Source organism: Leopardus geoffroyi, chromosome A1 (genome assembly GCF_018350155.1).
Source record: "Leopardus geoffroyi isolate Oge1 chromosome A1, O.geoffroyi_Oge1_pat1.0, whole genome shotgun sequence".
Classification (NCBI taxonomy): domain Eukaryota; kingdom Metazoa; phylum Chordata; class Mammalia; order Carnivora; family Felidae; genus Leopardus; species Leopardus geoffroyi.
Window position 1 is genome coordinate 117,689,598 of NC_059326.1, and position 20,968 is coordinate 117,710,565.

Sequence of the window (20,968 nt, forward strand, 5' to 3'; positions counted from 1 at the left end):
TGACATGAACCTCATGTATCCTTTTGGTGGGCACGAGAGAGCAAAGGGTGCCTGTACAGACTGCCAGGTCATCATGTTCAAAAGTGTAGTTTGAAGAGGTTGCATCTCTTGATTTAAATAAAAGGTTTGAGTCTAGAACAGATAAATGAAAATAAGCTACAGAATAACTTGCAAAGTCAAAATACAAGTTTTGTGACTTTTTAAGGTTGTGATTGAACAGACTTAAGGGCCCACTTTGTCAATTGAATTGCATCTTGTCCCATTCTCTTTTGAAGTAAACATTTTTAGAAGTTTCAGATTTACAGAAAAATTGCAGAGATAGTACAGAGTTCTGTTATATTCCACACAGGCTTCCCCCTATTACTAGCATCTTTCATTAGTATGATACAGTTGTCCCAATAATGAACAAATATTGATTATTAGTAACAAGAGTCCATACTTGTTTCAGATTTCTTTAGTTTTTTTCCTAATGACCTTGAGCTGTTTGCAGATCCCATCTAGAATACCGCCTATTACATTTAGTCATCACGCTTTCTTAGGCTCCTTTCTTTCTTTTTTTTTTTTGCATGTACACATGAGCAGAGGATGGGGGGCAGAGGGAGAGGAAGAGAGAATCCTAAGCAGGCTCCGTGCCCAGCAAGGAGCCCAGCGCGGGGCTTGATCCCACAACTATGAGATCATGACATGAGCCTAAGTCAAGAGTTGGACACTCAACTGACTGAGCCACCCTGGTACTCCTGAAAACCTTTTCTTGAAGACTGATGACCTAATCCTAGCAGGCTCAGCAAATCATTGCACGTTTTGTTTGAGGTCTTTTTGTAGCTTTAAATCCGTTATTTCTCAGGACATTTCACTGGCTTTGTATGGAATTTTAGGCAGTGTACCTGTTATGGTCATTTTCCAAATCAGCTTATTGAGGAAATTGTGAAACTGGGTAAGTTTTTTGTTTTTTGGGTTTTTTTTTAAGATTTTATTTTTAAGTAATTTCTGTACCTGACGTGGGGCTCAGACTCAAATTCCTAAGATTGAGTCGCATGCTCTACTGACTGAGCCAGCCAGGTACCCCTAAACTGGGTAAGGTGATGAGACTTGTGGGTCATCCGGACCCACAGGCCTGAGAGGGCAAGCTTGCAGTCTCAGCTAAATACCGCAGCCAGCAAGTAAGGAGATGGATAACGGAGAAGAGACTTGGCAGCCACTCTCCCAGTCCTCTAGTATTGTCAGCAAGGTCATTTTGTTTCTTAAATTTATTGAAGTAATCTCTACACTCAACGTGGGGCTCGAAATCACAACCCCGAGATCAAGAGCCGCATACTCTTCTGACTGAGCCCGCCACGTGCCCCAGCGGGGTTATATTTTTGGAGTAGATGGTTCTAATTTACTTTAGAAATCCCTTAATATACTTAAGATTCATTTTTTGTTGTTGTTAGGAGAAAAGTAGAGTTGATTAGATAGAATAATCATAAATCCATGTGGCTGCCTGCTTTGGAAGGAAATTTTGGAGAGCCCACCAAGTATTACTTTGTCGGAAGCATCGCCAGCAGGTGGCAGCAGTTTCCATGTTCTAAAAATGCAGTACGTGATTAAGAGAGGAGCAGTATTTTATTTTGCTACAGAAACAGGCTTATTTCTGGGATTTTCATTTTCCTCATTGTGTTTGATTGTAGTCTGCTATCCACACGGGGAGGTAGAATGGCAACTTAACGACATCAGCAAGGCAGGAGCAGCAGTATTATCCAAACTGTGAGGCCACTTAAAACTATACTTGAACCATAGTTGGCATCCAGTTGTTACATAGAAAGTGTCACTTGTGCATCCCTTGGTAAACAGACTGTTATATCTGAAGCTCCTAAGTGTGACGGATAAGTCATAACACCGGCACCATCTGATACTGGGAAGAAGAGCCAAATAGTCTGCTCCCTGAACTTTGGCTCAATGAAAAAATCAGCCAGCAAACCAGGCTGGGCCTTTGTGGTCAGAGAGCTGGCTTTGAGGATGTTCTTAACGAAGGTTAATGCTAATTATCCACTTGCAGCATTCACAGTCCAGTCCTTGCGCAATGATTCAGGTCGCCTAAAGATTTGCCACTCCCAAGGATTTGCATACTTCTCTGAGCCACAGGACGCCTCGGAGAGGACTGTACACGCTGAAAACTTAGTGAGATTCTGATCCCAAAGTTGTAAATACTGAGTCAACATAGTTACTTTTTTCCCTTGCTTGGCTTTTTCCCCCCTTCGCTGAACCAACAAACTAAACTAATATTAATGTCAATGCATGGAAATTTAGATGATGATGCGTGTCTTATTCCCATTCCCACTCCATTTCTTGCAGCCTACTATGTTCCTAGTATTCATTCACTTGCTTACCAAGTATTTATTGCACACCTTACGATGATGGGCCTTCCTGTTTTCCTAGGTGCTGAGAATGTAGCAGTGAATAAAACAGACCTAGATCTCTCCCCTTATGCAACTTTAAATTCTGGTAGAAGGAGACAGACACTAAAGAACTAATATGGTTGATCAGAAGTGAAGTTGGTTGAGGAAATAAGGAGATCGGGGAGGCAGAGTGATGTTGGAATTTTAAAAAAGTGGAGAAGACTTATCATCAAGATAGCCCTGGGACAAAGGCTTGGCAGTGTGGGAGTGTACCATGTGGGCACCTAAGAGAAGAGAGTCTGGATAGAGAGGGCAGCAGAGGCAAGGGCTCTTGGAGTAAGAAGCATGTTGGAGTGCTCCAGGAACAGCATGGGAGCCAGTAGGAACCGAAGAGAGAGTAGGAAGAGTTAGGATAGCAGAGGCTGACTGCTTGAACTTGGGCTTCTGCTCTGAGATGGGAGCCTTTGGAGGGCTTCGAGCAGAAGTGTGATAGGGTCTTAGGTTTTAGGAGAGTGTGTGAGCAAGGGTAGAAACAGACCAGTTAGGAGACTACTGCAGTGGGGTGCCTGGGTGGCTTAGTCGGTTAAGCGTCTGACTCTTGATTTAAACTCAGGTCATGATCTCACGGTTTGTGGGTTCGAGCCCCGCATCAGGCTCTGCGCAGACAGTGTAGAGCCTGCTTGGGATTGATTCATTCATTCTCTCTCTCTCTCTCTCTCTCCCCCTCTCTCTCTCACTCCACCCCTTCCCTGCCCCACGCCCCCCCCCACTCCTACTCTGCTTGTTCTTTCTCAATAAACTTAAAAAAAGTACCAAGAAAATGTTTTAAAAAAAAGAAGGGAGACTATTGCAGCACTCAGGTGACAAGTGCAGGTGGCTTGGACCGGCATGTCTGCAGTTGGAATCTTCTTAAGTGGTCACATTGTGTACTTACCTTAAAGGTAAAACTTCAAGGATTCACCGATAGATTGGATATATAATATGAGAAAGTGAGGCGTCAGAATTGATTCCTAGCTCTTTTTGTCTCGGGTTGACAAGGGGAAAACTAGGTGGCAGAGATTTTCTGGTGAAGATCAGGAACTTAGTTTTGGACAGAGGAGTTTGAGACACCTGGCAGTTAATTCAATGGAGATGTTGGGTAGGCAGTTGGGTATTCTAGTCTGGAGTTGAAGGGAGAGTCTCTGGCTGAAGATGGAAATATGGGAGTCTGTGTATAAATGGTATGTGAAGCCACGGGACTGGATGAAATTACCAAGAGAGTGAGTTACATGGGGAGAAGAAGTCCAAAGGCTAAGTCTTGGAGCACTCCAGATGCCAAGAGTTCAGGGCGATGTGGAGGACCCATCAGAATAGACAGTGGCTACTCAGGGGAAATCCTGGAAGCCATGTGAAGTTTGAAGGAAGCAGTGGTCAGCTGTCACATACTGCAAATAGGTCAAGTAACAGGAGCTCTGAGCATTGAATTAGCGACCTACGTAGTCATTGGTGACTTTGACAAGTGGTGTTTCAATGGAAGGGAGGGGGAAATCTGGAGTGTGTTTGAGAAGAAATGGGGTAGCCTCACAACAAGAAAAAATGCTAAGCACACTGAAAATCAGCTTCTCTTTGACCCATCAAAGAATAGAGGTCACAGAGCAAGCCACCACAAAAACTAGAGAAAAAATATGCAGAAAATACAGGTCACTTCACCTAAAGGAGAAGCTAGAGCCAGTAATCAGGATTGAAGTGAATTGCTGGGGGCTGAGTGTGGGCTAGCTTGAGAGTTTAAAACTCCTGGGAGTTACTCTAAGGGGTTGCCCACACTTTGGTGGGTTTTACCTCCAGAAGCTTCCCCAGGTTCTCATTGTGAAGATGGCAGAAAATTCTCCTCTTGTAAGGGGGCTGGGGGGTAGTAGCCATTTCAAAATACACCCAGAGCTTTTTGTTAACTTGGCAGAAGACTGCCCTCAGGGAAAACTACTTGTCTTCTCTGACCTTGGGGAAGGGCTGTTGGATAGCGTAAGCCCCTTCCTTCCTTTCTCACATAAGGAAAAAAAAAAAAAAAAAGGCTAAGAAACTTCTAAAGTTCTCAGCCCAGGACTCTGGCTCATAAAAAAGACAAAATAGATTTACTCATAAGATACAGAAGAATTCTCCCTAGTCCCATACCATCAGTAGGACTCCAGTATTACAATAGTGGATTACAGCTTTTGAAGAAGCTGCAACACACCGACTCTATTTCAAGAAGGAATTTCTAGGGAAAACCAGAAAGGGAAGACTGAAAACATGGACACTGAAGGAAATCAAAACCTCTGACACCTGCAGCAGGCATCGAACACAGCCTAGCTGTGAGCCAGATAAACATAACACCTCACACTAAAGGCCTATTCACCTCAGTTCCTATTACCCAATATATATCATGTCAAACTTCCAATAAAAAATATACAAGGATGCTCAGAAGCAGGAAAAAAAATCTGATGAGACCAAACAGACACCAGAACCAGACTGATATGGCAGAGATTCTAGAGTTATCAGACTGGGAATTTAAAGTAACTATGGTTAATATACTGAGGTCTCTGATGGAAAAAGTGGACAACATACAAGAACAGGTGCATCATGTATGCAAAATATGGAAACTAAGAATCAAAAAGAAATGCTATGAACAAAAACAACGGAAATTAATGCCTTTGAGGAGTCCATCCGTAGACTTAAAACAGCTAAGGAAGGAATCCGTGAACTTGCAAGTATGTCACGAGAAATGTTCCAAGCGGAAATTTGAAGAAAAAGAATAATTTTTTAAAGGGACGGAATATCCAGAACTGTGAGACAGTTACAGAGGTATAAGGTATACATGGTGGTAATGCTGGAAGAGAGGGAGGGAGGAGAGAGCTAGAGTACAGGTGACTCCAGGATGGGGCAAACCTGGTGAAGAGTTTTGTTTTTAAAGCTTGTTTTGTATGCTGATAGGAGTGACCCAGGAAAGCAGGACAGTTTGATGCTGCAGGTGAGGGAGAATCTTGCTGGAATGATGCCCTCAAAGAGGCAAGAGAAGGATTTAGTGCACAAGTGGAGGGACTGAACAAGCAGCGAATAACAGGAAGAAGGGAAACCATGAGAGCAGGGCTGGCAGGTGGGTGCGCGTGATGGTGGAGCTTATGGACGTTGTCTTGATTACTTTGATTTTCAAGGTCACAGCTGAGAGAAAGGCTAGAGGAAGAGTGGTTGGAGGCTTGAGGCCTTAAAATTAGAGGAGACCGAACAGACTAGGGGAATATCGTGTGGTTGCCAGCCGGTGTTAAGGCTCCCTTGAAGCCTGAATTATTATGTTCTGTTTTATTTATCATTCTTGAATAACTCTGTATTTTGTTAAAATATATTTTATTGGAAACGTATGCATGTTTCACTAGCATCTCCTCACAGTAAGGATTTGGGTTCTCGTGAATGAGGAATCAAGTTTACAAAGTTAGATCTCCTTAGTAGGCCAATTGGCTAATCTATTATCATATAATATGCTCCTATTTCCCCCTGGTTGTTGTTATGGTCCTTACTCTTGGGAGGTACTATCAGGCTTATAGTTCAACCGAAAACAGACACCTTCTAGATATCAAAGCACTGATAGAGATGGGTTAGAACAGTATTTGGCCTGCCTTCAGGAAGCTTACATTTTAGTGGGAAACTAAATACACATCAGGCACTAAAAGAGCAGGAAAAGGGGGAATAGGGAGTGTGGATTGCTATTTTATATTGGAGGGTAAGGGATGATCTCCGATAAATGACATTTGAGCAGAGACCTGAAGGAAGTAAGGAAGTAAGCCATAGATGTATCAGGGAAATAGTGGGCCTGGCTTTTGTATCCATCTCTACTTTATAAACAGATTTAATAGAAGACGTGATACCCATTTATGTCAACAGGCTGCCACTTTTTACTAAATGCAATAAAACCTTGAACGCATTCAATCCTTTCTTCCTGAAATGCAATACCATTTATACTTAATATTACCTTTTTTCTCTTTGAGTATCAGACTTAGGGTTTTACAGATTGAACTTGTTTTACCTAGCTGTATTTAATACTTACTGATTAGATTGTCACAACCTGGCCATTCAGAGCTCCATTAAACTGCCTGCCTTGTCCTTTCATTACTGCCTCAAACCTTTTTAAAAGCACCCTTACTTTTGGCAACAAGATATTCCAGGCCTGCTGTGATCCCCGCCCCCAAACGTAATTAGCTCTTTTCCAAGGAGGCCTGAGTAGTGTCAGAGGCCCAATCTGGCCCAGAGCATACATCCCACTTGACCTGCAGAAGAACTGGTTGTAGCAGGATGACACTGCTGTTGGGCCACCAGGGAAACATGGGCCTCGGAAAGGGATCTTTTTAAGGTCCCAAGTTCATTCAGGCATCTCCAGTTTAGTTGTCATGACTAAATTCTTTTTCATTTCACTCTAATAGAATTTTTTCTTAACATGCCCACTTAAAATGTAATCCCTTCTTTACCAGATCAACAAAATGTGGTATATCCATACGGTGGAATACTGTTTTGCAATAAAAAGGGAATACTGATACATGTTGAATGGATTAACCTCAAAAACATTATGCTTCACAAAAGAAACCAGACCCACAAGATGCCATGCTGTAGGATTCCACTGTTAGGAAATATCTAGAAAAGGTAGATTGTGGAGATGAAGCAGATCAGTGGTCACATGGGCTGGGGTAAGAACAGGGAGCTTTCGGGGATGACAGAAATGGATGTGGCAGGGAATTGCACAACTTGGTAGACTTAATAAAAATCATTGAATTTAAAATAGATGACTTTTACAGGCACGTAAATTATATCTCAAAACAAGTGATAAAAATTTAAACCCTTCTGCCAACTTCCACTTGTACCTCAACTGGTTATATTGACCCAAGATGTTCCATTATGTTTACTTTTCTAACTAAAAAAAACCATCCAAACCTATTTTTTTCATACCTTGCAATGTTTATATCCCCCTTGGTCACAAATCTCCTTATTCTCTTTAGAAGCCATATCCTTGTTTGGATCCCAGGCATAGCCAGAACATGACAATTCATTGCTCATCTGTTCCTACCTGCCATTTTACACAGGTGCTTCATGTCTATGAATGACTTTATTTTCCCTCTGGTGACGGAAGAGGGTGAGCAGTTGCTGTGACTGCACCTTCCTACGGAACTGCTGTGAGGAGTGAATGTGAAGCCTTGCTCACCAGCCATTGCCAAAATACATAAATATCAACGCAGACCACCCTCTGACCCCTGGGGGCGCAAACCCATAAAGACACGTTTTATTTGAAAATATCAGATTTAATAGAAAATATCACATTGTAAATAAGCCCATCGATCCACTAGCCTAAGACAGAATGACAGCACGATCACGTATAAAAGCTAAAGACAGAACACCAGGTACCAAACACAGCACTCAAGGAGAGGCCTGAGCCGGTCTCTGAAAGATCTTTCCCAGAAATAGAGGAAGCAGCAGCTTCAAACAGGCACAGAGATAGGGAGGGGAAGGCAGCATCCACTCCACGAAGGCTTAAGAGAGTCGAAAGGCAGAGCAATGAACTCATTTTGTGAACACGGGGTGAAGGATAAAGGGGCAAAACTGTTGTGCTTCCTGGTGTTCTGGGAACACGAGAACACGCTACAGGAACCTGAGAGGGCTGAAAGGGCAAGGTATTTTAAGTGAGGAAAGGCTATTATTAGGCGCCTTTAGAAGCATTTGGTATGTTGTCTTGGCACTCAGCTCTCAGGGAAGCAGGAGAACATGTCACTTGTGTTGTGACTAAACTTAGGCCGAAGCGAGCTGCTTGCCCTGGCCCCCATCTCCTTAGCTGGGCACACTGACATGGTGCCCAGGGAGACCTTGGAACAGAAACATGGGCTCTGCTGGGAAGAGGGTTTCTGCCTTCCTTCCGTGCTGGAGGGTCCCCGAGGGAAGGGAGTGTGACGTGGCCATGCCCCTTGAGGCTCTGAGTTTATCAGCAAAAGCCTTCTCTTTAGCCCGGGCCACCCAGATTCTCCCCCAAGGAATCCTCCGAGTTCACGGAAAGGCCAACTGTGAGAGCAGAGAAAAACAAGAAGGGAAAGAAAAATCCTTTTCTTTCTTGCCACGGCACTTGGAACTGAACATAAGGTTGAGAATTTGTTCCTTCATCTGGAGTAGTGATCCTCAAATAGCAGACCTGCTCAAGAGGGGCTTTCAGAGCCTCTCCAGAGAGGTCTGGCCCGTATACACAGGTCCCTTTCCCACCACCCCCCCAAATTGAGAATCAGTATACAAATGATAGAAATTCCTGTTGGGAGTGTGCTGTATGTGAGAACAGTGCCAGAGGGAGAACCAAAGCTAAAAACCCTAATTTCTGTAGGGCAGACATCAAAAATTATGGAGTACATTTTTCAGAGACTTTTTTTTCTGATTAAGTTAGAAAACAAGTCATTCTCCCTGTCCCTAAACTCTGACGACTAGGCTCCATGCTGCAGAGCCAAGAACAATTTGTATGCCCGTTGGTCTGGGGTAACCATACTGGGTGAGAGAAATACAACTGTGTCCTCCTAAAGCAATCACCAGAAATGCCTCGCCTGTCCTGAGGACGTCCTTGATGCTAGGGTGAGCGCAGGCTAATCACCATACGGTTTCTCAGGAGACTGGTTGTTCTCTGTTTCTTTCTCTTTGATGCTGTACAAGGGGTCCACCAACTTGTTATGAACAAGCATTAAACCTGTGAAAAGTTAAAAACGAAAAGCAGTTAAGGCAGGTAGAAGCCAAGTTCCATTATGAACAGTCATATCCAAGAGCTCTCAAATTTTTCCTCTTCCTGAAAATTATCTTTTTTCTGTGGCTCCAAATGACAAAAACCCTAGAGTAGGAAAAGAACTTGTTATTTCCAAAGAATGCTAGAATCCACAGGACTTTTAAATCCAGTCTCTGGGGGTGTTGGCCATTCAAAAGTTAATCTTCTTTTTTTTTTTTTTTTTTTTTCAGTTCAAACTCATTTCCCTTTTATAAAAGTCCAAGTTACCATTACATGGTTTGGTACTCAATAAAGGAAAACTTGTTCAAATAAGGTAATACGTTATCATCAGTAATTCCAGGTGACTGTTTATAATCAAGTAGCATTATGAATAAATCCTTGAGAAGCCATCCATGGGGTTTACACTTTGTCAAGGCCCAGTTCCCCTGGAGTGGAGATTCCCAGTTCATTTAAAGTTGGTCTAAGTTCCTGGATGACATAGGGATAGATTTCTTTATGAGGTCCTGCTTTGTCCTTAACAACCTCTAGGATGTGAACTGCACTAGCAAAATCATTTAACCATCTGTATGCCCGCAAAGCAGCATCAATGATTTTAGGTTCTGGAACCAGAGTATAGCCAACAAGCGTGTTCATCCCTTTACACAATTCCCAGGCGTCAATATCTGGCTTGTTGAAGTATGTCACCCGGTGAGCATCAAACTCCCCATCTGTTTCATGCAACCCCCTGGGAGTAGCAGTGAACTGACTGGACAGCGGCGGTGGAGCCGGGACCTGGACCTGGGTACGGGAGGCCTCTGGGGCTGGCATCGGGGGCTGCGGCTGCTGCTACAGGGCAACGGTGGGGAGCGGTACAGAGCGTGACGTGACTGCTATGACGGCACGCAGTCTCAAAGGTTAATCTTTTAACCAAAGAATAAATTCCCAATATGTCTGCTTAGTAGATGAGGGTTTTCACATAAGTTTGTTTAAAGCAGTGTGTCCTTTTTATTTTATTTTATTTTTTTTCAACGTTTATTTGTTTTTGGGACAGAGAGAGACAGAGCATGAACGGGGGAGGGGCAGAGAGAGAGGGAGACACAGAATCGGAAACAGGCTCCAGGCTCTGAGCCATCAGCCCAGAGCCTGATGCGGGGCTCGAACTCCCGGACCGCGAGATCGTGACCTGGCTGAAGTCGGACGCTTAACTGACTGCGCCACCCAGGCGCCCCTAGTGTGTCCTTTTTAAAGTGGAAGAGAAAAAGATCCTCCTAAGAATTCAGTGGCCTACCTAGAGGGGAAGGCCTGCAGAAGACCTTGAAAGATTAAAACACCCTGAGGCTCAATATCATTGCCAAGAGATCACCACGTTGCCCTTGGACGACAACTTTTCATTTCACTGGGTTTTTTGCCTCCTCAGAACAAAGAGGCTTCCAGAAACAGACCCTTGCAGTCATGGATGGCAGAGCATTGACTGTATTCTGAGATCCTAAGGTTTCATTTTTGTTAAAATCAGAGTTGTCTATGAAAGTGGCCAGAGCAAGAAAACTAGATCCACTCCTCACACCTGGCACACCCTAAACTTGGCCACCAACCCCCAGCCCCAGCCCTCCCCTCACCTTTGAAATACTTGACAGTTTTCACTTTCAGCTCTAGGGTGGCATCCTCATCACACACAAACACCGTGCGGGGATGCTGCTGGAAGGCAGATACGGTCCACATGTGGCTCACCCCCTCCTCGATGGCCTTGTACAGAGCAAATGCCTTGTGAGCACCTGTGATGAGGATCATCACCTGGGGATCAGAAAACAAGCCTGTGATGGAGGAGAATGAGCAGTGGAACCCAGAGTCCAGAAACCTGAATTTTGGCCCAGTCTCCCCAACCAGCTGTAAGAATCATTGTTTTTAATATACCATTTTAAATTGTTAGCCTGCACCACACTGTGCTCCCTGCTGTATGTGCCTGATCACACAAATAACCTAAGGCAGGGGCATCATTATCATGTTCTAGGATGAGGAAAAGGGCTCCAGGAGATTTAAGTCCCTTGCTCCAGGTCATTTCTGACCCAAAGGCCACCACTTGATGGTGCCTCCTGATACCTTTGATGACGACTATGAATAGACATGCAAGACAGAGGCCCACACCCCTTATCCCAATGGTTGTGACAGTGGGTCCCAAGGGGTCCTAGGCTGGCCGAGTTTTCACAAGCACAGTCTGAATAAGAGGGGTCCCGATCTGCCCCATCTACAAAGGGCCATGGAAGTGATGGTAATAGTTATGCGTGTGGCTCCTAAGGTTGAAGCCCAGAAAGGCTGCCCCTCAATCTGGTCACTTTCAATTCCGGGTATTAGACTGACTAATAGCACTTGGGGTGATGCTTTTTGTTCAAATAAAACAAAGGCACAGCCTCCCCTCAACAGTTCAAATATCAAGAACAGAAGTGCTGGAAAGTATAAAGAACTCTGCTCTCTAGATTTCCTTTCATTATAATTCCACTGTACCATGGACTTGTGAACAGGATTTACTGTTCCTCTATCATAAGAAATGAAAACAGAGGCACAGAGAGAATGTGATTTTTCATTCAGGACCCCAGAACTCCTGATTTCCAGACCCAGGTCCTTTCCCAGATCATAATACCGTCACGTGACAGGGAGGGCCCTCAAACCCTTGCAGGTTTATAAGCTGCAAGGCCAAAAATAGCAGGGTGACCTCCTAGGTACTGAGTCAAGGTTACCCAAGAGAAAGTGGGTGATATCACTCATTTCACAAAAGTTCACTCAAAACAGGGAGCCCTTTTCACTGATGTAGATGTTTGTTAGGCAAAGAAACTTGAAGCTAAAATGTGTAGCTGCTTCCCACTGAATATACCCCTGAAAGGAAGAGAAAATGTTTTTAAAATTCTAATGAAAGACAGTAAAGAAATTAGAACCACCAAAAATTCAAATGATACTCCACTTTCTAGGGAAAAACACACTGAACCGAGTTCAAATCACACTTCCCCACATTTATGAATCCCCGAACACAGGCCTAGAACCACAACTATCCTGGGGTGGCAGGGGGAGCTCCCTTCGAACAGTGACCTCCACCAACTGCAGGGAACCAGCAGTCCCTCTCAGCACCCGGGCAGGTGCAAATTCATATTCTGACATCAGTAGGGCCAGGCTCCTTTCTGCCTGGGAGAAGCTAGACAGGCAGAGGCAGGGGAGCCTGCAGCCTTTTGTAAGTAGGCAGTGCTGAAAAGGGTTCCCTCACACTGAGAACAATGGTTGCCTCCAAAGAGGAAGGGGAAACAGTGATGGGATCAGTTAGGATTTTAGCCTTATTTGTAAGGTCTTCATTTTTAATAACTGTACCCAGGTGGTACCCTGTATAGTTAACAACAAAAAGGCCAGTTCACCACCCCACCCCCCAGGAAGGCCTGTGGACCCCTTGAGCCCTTACCTCTCTAGCATCCATGAGAGTGCCCACACCCACCGTCAGGGCCATGGTGGGCACCTTGGTGAGGTCACCATCGAAGAACCTAGCATTGGCCAGGATGGTGTCCATGGCCAGAGTCTTCACACGGGTCCTGGACACCAGACTGGAGCCCGGCTCATTGAAGGCGATGTGTCCATCGGGGCCAATGCCTGCCCAGGAGAAACAATGAGGACAGGCCTGTCAGTCCCAGGGATCCAAGATTTCAAGAATGGACAATCTATTTTTCCCCACTTGGGGTCTGAAAAAATCCTTGAAATCATATCTCTTTTCCCATTCACCCTGGGCAGGTACACCTTAAGCATAAGACCTTCCCCTCTCCCCACCTCCTGGCATTTCTGTTTGAGGCTCACACAGACGTCGTGGCCTCACTACCACCCTCAGAAAGCTAAGTAAGCAGCACTCCAAATAGCTTCTGCTTCGCAAGATCACTGATGGGTAACTTCTCTCTCTCCTTCCCAGTAGTCAGGGGTCCTGTTGCTGAGATAGAGTTACAGCAAATAAAAAATGGCCTGGTCAGGGGTTGCAAAGTTTATAAAATCTCAGAACATGAGTGCTGAGAACATTAGCCTCTTCCTCCCTGCCTTGAAGTAAAGAAGAGTTAAATCTACAGCAGTAAAAGTCCCAACTTATCACCCCCATGGGTGAATCCGGAGGTGGCGACAGACGGTAATGGAAGAGGGCAGCCCAGGGTAGGAACAAACCTCAAATTGAGAAGGGGCCACCCTAGATTCTTCCTTTCTTTCCACTGTTGTGGCTGACCCCGGGGAAGTCATCAAACTTCTCTGGTGTTCAAATGGCTAAGCTACAGTGGTGCGGGGGCCAAGTTGCAATCTTCTGGAACTACACAGAGTCTTTGCTCTGAACTGTTTAGGTAAGTCCCATGGACTGATCCATACAAAACCTTAAGACTAGGGAATAGAATCTGAGAGTCCAAATCCAGACGTCTCACTTTACCAACAAGGCACTGAAGTGCGGATCACACAGTCACTGAGCAGCACAGCTAAGGTGAGGGCTCCTACTCCAGGGTCTTCCCTGACTCAGGGTGATAAATAATCGCTACTGTTTCAGTGCAGTGAGGAAGCTGTAGTGAGACAGGCATGGGTCTCGTCCCGTTCCCACATGTCCTCACCACCCTGGACCTGCCCTGGACACGTGCTGCAGAGTGTCAAGCTCACCTCCAACGAACAGCTCGATCCCTCCCGCGGCTTTGATCTTCTCTTCAAAGGCATCACACTCGGCCTGCAGGTCAGGTGCGTTCCCGTCCAGGATGTGGGTGTTTTCTGGGCAGATGTCAATGTGCTTGAAGAAGTTGTTCCACATGAAGGAATGGTAACTCTCCGGGTGGTCTCGAGGAAGGCCTGTGGGGCCATGGCTACACTAAGTCATTCCCAGGCTGGGCCACAGCTCTCGTTACAAAGAGGATGCCAGGATACCCCCAGACCTTCACAGACTCCTTCAGGGAAATGCTCATCAGGGAGCCCTGGGCACCGCCCCTCTGGCCCTGAGACACTTAGGATAGTCTGAGCTGGACTCCCTGTGTCCACCCTCCACCACTGCTGTGACGACAGGACTGGGCCAAGGTAGCTACACACCAGGAACCTGAGAAATCCCCTCATCTGGGTCTCCTTTTCACAAAAGAGTAATTGTAGGCTGGAGGCCAGGGCCACTCTGGGCTTTTGGAGGTGGCCTAGCAACCTGGGAGTGGGGCTTGGCCCATTTGGGAAAGGAAAGCATGCCCCTTCCCCCGTGCCTCCCACCTCACCATTCACCCACAGTTATACCCCGCTCAGCCTGAACCCCAACTTCAATGCCAGGTGCTTGGACAGAATTATCTCAGGGCTTCACAATATGTTTTTTAGCCAAGAAAAAGAATGTTTAAGGTGGATGTTTAATGTCAGCCTTAAAAAGGAACAAGATTCTGACACTACAACATGGATGACCCTTCAGGACATTTTGTTGAGTGAAATAAGCCAGTCACAAAAAAGACATTTACTCTATGATTCCACTTATATAAGGTATCTAGAGTAGTGAGACTCACAGAAACAGTAAAATGGTGGTTGCTAGGGGTTGGGTAAGTGGGAAATGGGTAGTTGGTGTTTAATGGGTAGAGTTTCAGTTCTACAAGATGAAAAGAGTTCTGGGGGATGGCTGCACAACAGTGTGACTAAACGCTGCTGAACTGTGCATATAAAAATGGTTAAGATGGTGAATTTTGTGGATTTTACAACAAGTGAAAAAAAAGATGTTTAAAAAGAAGCCAAATGAAATGATGACCTGGCGGGGGGTGGGGGTGGGACGGGTACAGAAGACCAAGGTGTAGCTTTTCAGCTTTGGAAGGGACACCAGTGTCCGTTCTTCTCCCAGTGTACCTCGCAGGAAGGGGAGCTGGAGGATGAACACTGGAGAGAAAGACAGGACACGGACACTGAGGGACACACCCCAGCCACGATCCCATTTGTAATTACTGGCTCCAGAAAGAAATGGCATGGAGTTGGGGAAGAGGCAGACAAGAAGGAGATACTCATTTAATATGTATTTAAAATGCTTGCTCTGGGGTGCCTTGGTGTCTCAGTCGGTTAAGCGTCCGACTTCAGCTCAGGTCACGATCCTGCGGTTCATGAGTTCGAGCCCCACATCGGACTCTGTGCTGACAGCTCAGAGCCTGGAGCCTGCCTTGGATTCTGTGTCTCCTTCTCTGCCCCTCCCCTGCTCACGTGCTCCCTCTGTCTCTCTCTCAAAAATAACATAAAAAAAAAAAAAATGCTTCCTCCGTACAAGAGGCCTCCATATCTGTTTGATCACTTACTGCTTACAAGCTAGGAGGTCAGCTTTTATAGCTGAGTACACCAAGGCCTGGAAGAGACAGGTATTGCTAATTAAGCTTATCCCTAAACATCACCGGCTCCCTGGGACTTCCCTATTCTTCTCCTGGGCTGAGCCTGAAAGGGGAGGAGTACAATTCTCCTGGAATCAGGAAAGACCTTGAAAGAGACAGACTCACCCACATACTCATCCATGTTGAAAGTCTTCACATATTTGAAGGACAGGTCTCCATTCTTATAATACTCAATCAGCTTCTTGTAGCAGCCAATTGGGGTGCTCCCTGTAAGAGAGGCCACAGCCATGAATCCCCTTTATTTTTATTTATTTATTTTTTTCAACGTTTATTTTTTATTTTTGGGACAGAGAGAGACAGAGCATGAACGGGGGAGGGGCAGAGACAGAGGGAGACACAGAATCGGAAACAGGCTCCAGGCTCCGAGCCATCAGCCCAGAGCCCGACGCGGGGCTCGAACTCACGGACCGCGAGATCGTGACCTGGCTGAAGTCGGACGCCTAACCGACTGCGCCACCCAGGCGCCCCGCCATGAATCCCCTTTAGCTCCCAGCTCCTGAAGATGCCCAGCTGGGCTGCTCAGCAAGGAGAACCTATCAGATCTGAGAGAACATGTCAGATATGGAGTCCTCTCCCAATGCTCCAATCCTAACTGCTTCTGAATGCCTACTTCCCCACTAGACTGTAAGCTCAAGGAGGGCAGGGCCGTGTCTGTCCCGTTCACAGCTGAATCCCAGCGCTCAGGACACAGCTGACTGAAATGACCATGATGAGTAACCTGAGTGAACATCACCTTACTTACTGACACGATATTCCCTGAGCAACTAGCATGTGAGGCAGGGGGCCACATGATGAGAACACAGGAGCAGGAGACACAGCAGCCGCTTTGGAAGAGCTCACCCTGTAGGACTGGGAACATGAAACAGTAGTGTCAGCTATGATCAGGGTAAGTCTGTAGGTTCACAGAAGACTTCCCTGAGGAGCAGCAAACTCCTGCGAGTTGAGGGTCATTAAAAAGTCAATGTCATAAAGCACGTGAAAAAGGCAGGACTTCCATAGATTAAAAAAGTAAATATTCATGAAGTCTGGATACAGGCTTATTGGGGGGAAAACTATAAAACATAAATGTGGATGATGTGGAAAGAAATGTTACTATAGTCTGTATATCAGATGATATTATGGAAGGATTTTTAATAGGGATAATAATAGCATTGTAGTTATGTAAGAGAATGTCCTTATTCTGAGGAGATACATGCCAAAAGATTTAAAGGTAAAGTGTCAGGAGGTTGGGAACTTACTTTCAAGTGGCTCATAAAAAAGTGTGTGTGTGTGTGTGTGTGTGTGTGTGTGGAGAGAGAGAGAGAGAACATGAGACAGAAGAGAAGAAGGAAACTGTGGCAAATGTTAACAACTGGTGAGCCCAGGAAAATGGTACTACATTATTCTTTAAGCTTTTGTGAATATTTGAAATTCTTAAAAATAAGATGATGAAAAGAAAAATGACCCACCCAAATCAAATCACTCTTTTCACAAACTACTAATGGCTTCACATTTCACTGAGTAATAATCCTAACAAAATATGTACATAATTTGGCCCCTGGTTACCTCTCTCACCCTTACTGATCCTGCTCCTTGCAATGCCACCTCAGGGCTTTTGCACATACTGTTCCCTTTGCCAGCAGTGCTCTCCCTTCAGATATTTGCATAACTCTCACTTCTTCTGGCCTTTACTCAAACATCACTTTCTCAGATGGACCTTCCCCACCACCATATCTGATATTGCAAACCCCCACCCCTGTCTAGACACACCCTAACCCCTTTCCCTGTTTCATTTTTCTCATTCACTCATCACCATCTAACATACTTTATTTGTCGACTTATTATCTGTCTCTCCTACTACACTTAAAGCTGTAGGAAGGAAGGAATTTGTTTCTTTTGTTTGTTGTTGTATCACCAGTGCCTAGAACAGCTTGGCATACAGCAGGCATTCACTAAATAACCTGTTGAATGAATGAAAGTTCCCTCCCTGCCCCCATAATCAATCTGTCCCTGTGACATGGCCTCAGCCATGCCTGAGCCACACAGCTTCTCTATCCTTCCCCTGAGCTTCATCATGTGCATTTTCCAAATTTCTAGCTTTTCCATCAATTCTGTGAGCTCCCCAATATCTAACCAATAAATTCCTTTTCTGCTTGAGTTAGCTAGAGTTGGTTTATTTGGTTTCCACCAATTAAAGATGTTTTCACCTTTTAGATGTTTCACCTAAAAGAAGGGATGTTCCAAGGAACCCTTATATGGACATGCCATGCTGGTTCAAGCAGGACAGGAAGGAGCCAGGTCTTGGAAGGCCCTGAATGCCACACTGAGGGGCCGGGATCTGATTATACAGGTGATGGGGAATTAGGGAGGGATTTCAGCAGCATAGACACTGACCTAGAATAGCTCTAGTTACAAAACAGGATGTTAGTGCAGCCCCCACAGGGCTTGAGACATTGGTGGTTTTCCAGATACGTGTAGATACTGCTCCCACAAACCTCTAGTGCACAGGTCAGCAAACTTCACACCACAGGCCCAAACTAGCCTGCTCTCTCTTTTTGTGCAGCTCATCAGTGAAGAATGGCTTATAAATATCAAAAGAATATTACTTTGTGACATATGAGAATTATATAAATTCAAACTTCAGTGCCCATAGATAAAGCTTTATTGGTGGACGGCCATGCACATTCATCTATGTATTGTCTGCAGCTGCTTTTGAGCTACAAGGACAGTGAAATAGTTGCAACAGAGGCTATGTGGCCAGTGAAGTGTAAAATATTGACTAAGTGACCATTTACAGAAAAGGTGTGAAGGTCCCTGCTCTAGTGGATGGGACAATGAGGGGCAGATCCACCCAAACTTAGAAAGAAAGAATCAGGACATTTGCCTTAAGGAGCTGAGGTCAAAATATCCTCCCATAAAGGCAACATTCTGATTTTTTCCATAGGAAACTGGGACGTTTATGGAGGTTCCTCAAAAAATTAAAAATAGAACTACCCTACGACCCAGCAGTTGCACTACTAGGTATTTATCCAAAGGATACAGTTAAACTGTGTTGAAGGGGCACATGTACCCCAAGGTTTACAGCAGCACTATCAACAATAGCCATAGTATGGAAAGAGCCCAAATGTCCATCAATGTGTGTGTATATATATATATATATATATATATATGTGTGTGTGTGTGTACACACACATATATATATATGTACACATATATATGTGTACACACACATATATATGTGTATACACACATATATATATGTACACACATATATACACACACACACACATATATATATACACACACACACATATATATATGTACACATATATATGTGTACACACACATATATATGTGTACACACACATATATATGTGTGTGTGTATATATATATATATATGTACACACATACACACACACACACACAATGGAGTATTATTCGGCAATCAAAAAGAATGAAATCTTGCCATCTGCAACAACATGAATGGAACTAGAGTATATTATGCTAAGTGAAATTAGAGAAAAACAAACATATGACTTCACTCATGTGGAATTTCAGCTACAAAACAGATGAACATAAGGGAAGGGAAGCAAAAATAATATAAAAATAGGGATGGGGACAAAACATAAGAGACTCTTAAATGTAGAGAACTGAGGGTTGCTGGAGGGGTTGTGGGCAGGGGGATGGGTTAAATGGGCAAAGGGCATTAAGGAGGACACTTGTTGGGATGACCACTGGGTGTTTATACGTAGGGGATGAATCACTGGATTCTATTCCTGAAATCATTATTGCACTATATGCTAACTAACTTGGATGTACATTAAAAATGAATGAATGAATGAATGAATGAAGAAACTGGGACTGTTTTTCACTTAGGTCCTGTGTTTAATTAATTATAGAAAATGCTTTGAGTGGACTATCTTCTCAATTCTCCCAAGGATAATGCTCAGCTAGTAGCACTTTAGATGCACAGAAATTCATTCATTACATAAAATGTATGCCTGAAGACATTACGACTCAGTTCTGTTAAGGACTTCTGGTGGGAAGACTTAGAATGGAGTCTAAAAATCAGGTTATTCCTGCCTAACCAGGATCCCTTCTATACCAGAACTCTTTAGGAGAAGGCAGCAACTAAACCAGACCATAAAGGAAACTGTCCTCTGTTTTGCATGTCCAGGAAACAAGGTTGTTCACTCATAGCACCAGCACCTCAGAGCCCTCCTTCAAAGTCTCTTGGCTTAATGAGCCCATGAACCTGGTCCCTTAAAAACCCCAGATGCTCACTCTCTCCCCCTGCCTCCAGTCCATGGCACCTTCTCTATCCCACAACGCACCAGTGGGAAGTCCCAGGGTGAAGTACTGGTCTGGCCCTGGGTTAAACTGGATGATGCGATTCCTGATGTACTTGGCTGCCCACTCGCTGGCCTGAGAATAATGGTCCAGGATGATGAGCTTCATCTTGTCCTGTAGGGGACAGGTGACAAAAGGAATCAGTGGTAAGGGACAGGAATAAAGGGAGGGATGCAGGTGGCTGGGGAGAGGGGAGAAGCCCTTCTCACCCAGCAACACCCTCTGCCTAGGCTGATGAGCCAGGAAGAGGAAAAGATCCCAACTTTCAGCTCACAGAGGAATAGGCTGGGCCAAGTGCCTCCACCACCCACCAGGAGGCGCTGCTGTGAGACAGACCTGGGTTCTAATCTCCGTTCCTCCATTTACCAACGGCAGAACCTTAGTCAAAGGACTCAAGATCTTCGAGACTGTTTCCTCAGGCATGAAAATGGGGACAGTACCTCCCTGACAAATTTCACGATGGTGAATATTAAATAAGGATGCATGTAAACCATAGTGTTTAATATGTTGGCAATTACCTTGTAGCTCGACCCAGCCCTCTTTCCCGACCCCTCTTCCCCCATCCGCTGGATATTTTGTACCTACGGCCTCTTCCTCAATAAACAGAGGTGTAGTGGTATACTGGGATGCTAGAGCACGTGAGATCCACGGGTTTTGCCTGTAGAGGTGTGTTCTCTTATCAGTGCTGGAGTGGGTGCTCCCACCGGCCTGGCTTGCTTTGTGGACCCTCAGTTTCCCCCACAGCGTACGGGGGAAAATGTAACCGCTCCGCAAGGAGGGCGTCTGCTACCCTCTCACTGCGGTCAGTTAGAGTGAGGGGCGGAAGTGTCTGGATCAGCCATCCGAAGGATACGGCTGTGCCTTTCCGACCCCGATGGCGATCCCATCGCCCCTCCGGCCCTGCATGGGGAAGGGATCCCAGCAGCTCGCTGGCTCACGGTCCCCGGGGACCAGAGGCAGGGGCAACGCTCGGGCCCCGCCCGCGCCCACCCGCGAGGAGGGTCCCCGCCAGCCCGGTACCCACTTACTCCGACACCTCCTGCGGCGGCTGCAGCAACTGTGCTGGCGGCCCCGCCCCGCGCGGGTCACGTGGCACCGGGTCACGCGGAGCAGCTCTCAGCCGGAGGGGCTGACTCGTCCGGGTGATTGCGGGGCCCTGGCTCCCGGT

At 45.4% G+C, this 20,968-nt stretch overlaps 2 protein-coding genes and 1 long non-coding RNA gene across 5 annotated transcripts; 1 reads left to right on the top strand and 2 right to left on the bottom strand.

The window, feature by feature from the left end:
• Window positions 1-634: 634 nt before the first annotated feature.
• On the top strand, window positions 635-6,306 carry LOC123605341. Its single transcript, XR_006715728.1, has 2 exons — window positions 635-4,963; window positions 5,322-6,306. It is a non-coding gene; the product is annotated as an uncharacterized LOC123605341 (long non-coding RNA).
• Window positions 6,307-7,656: 1,350 nt separating this feature from the next.
• GNPDA1 (glucosamine-6-phosphate deaminase 1) lies at window positions 7,657-20,940 on the bottom strand. 3 transcript variants are annotated; one of them, XM_045492055.1, is made up of 7 exons: window positions 20,829-20,940; window positions 19,785-19,914; window positions 15,576-15,677; window positions 13,750-13,932; window positions 12,539-12,723; window positions 10,716-10,890; window positions 7,657-9,087 (listed from the first exon to the last, which is right to left on the bottom strand). In XM_045492055.1, the coding sequence occupies exons 2-7, from the start codon at window positions 19,906-19,908 to the stop codon at window positions 8,987-8,989; spliced, it is 870 nt and encodes a 289-aa protein (XP_045348011.1). In that variant the 5' UTR covers window positions 19,909-19,914; window positions 20,829-20,940; the 3' UTR covers window positions 7,657-8,986. The 3 variants fall into 3 exon arrangements, with proteins under 3 accessions (XP_045348011.1, XP_045348031.1, XP_045348022.1); XM_045492075.1 differs by lacking the exon at window positions 20,829-20,940 and adding an exon at window positions 20,386-20,741; XM_045492066.1 differs by lacking the exon at window positions 20,829-20,940 and adding an exon at window positions 20,382-20,741.
• On the bottom strand, window positions 9,480-10,061 carry LOC123605338 (cytochrome c oxidase subunit 5A, mitochondrial-like). The gene has a single exon (XM_045492088.1). It carries the CDS (start codon window positions 9,925-9,927, stop codon window positions 9,520-9,522), a length of 408 nt encoding a protein of 135 aa, XP_045348044.1. The 5' UTR covers window positions 9,928-10,061; the 3' UTR covers window positions 9,480-9,519.
• Window positions 20,941-20,968: the final 28 nt, after the last annotated feature.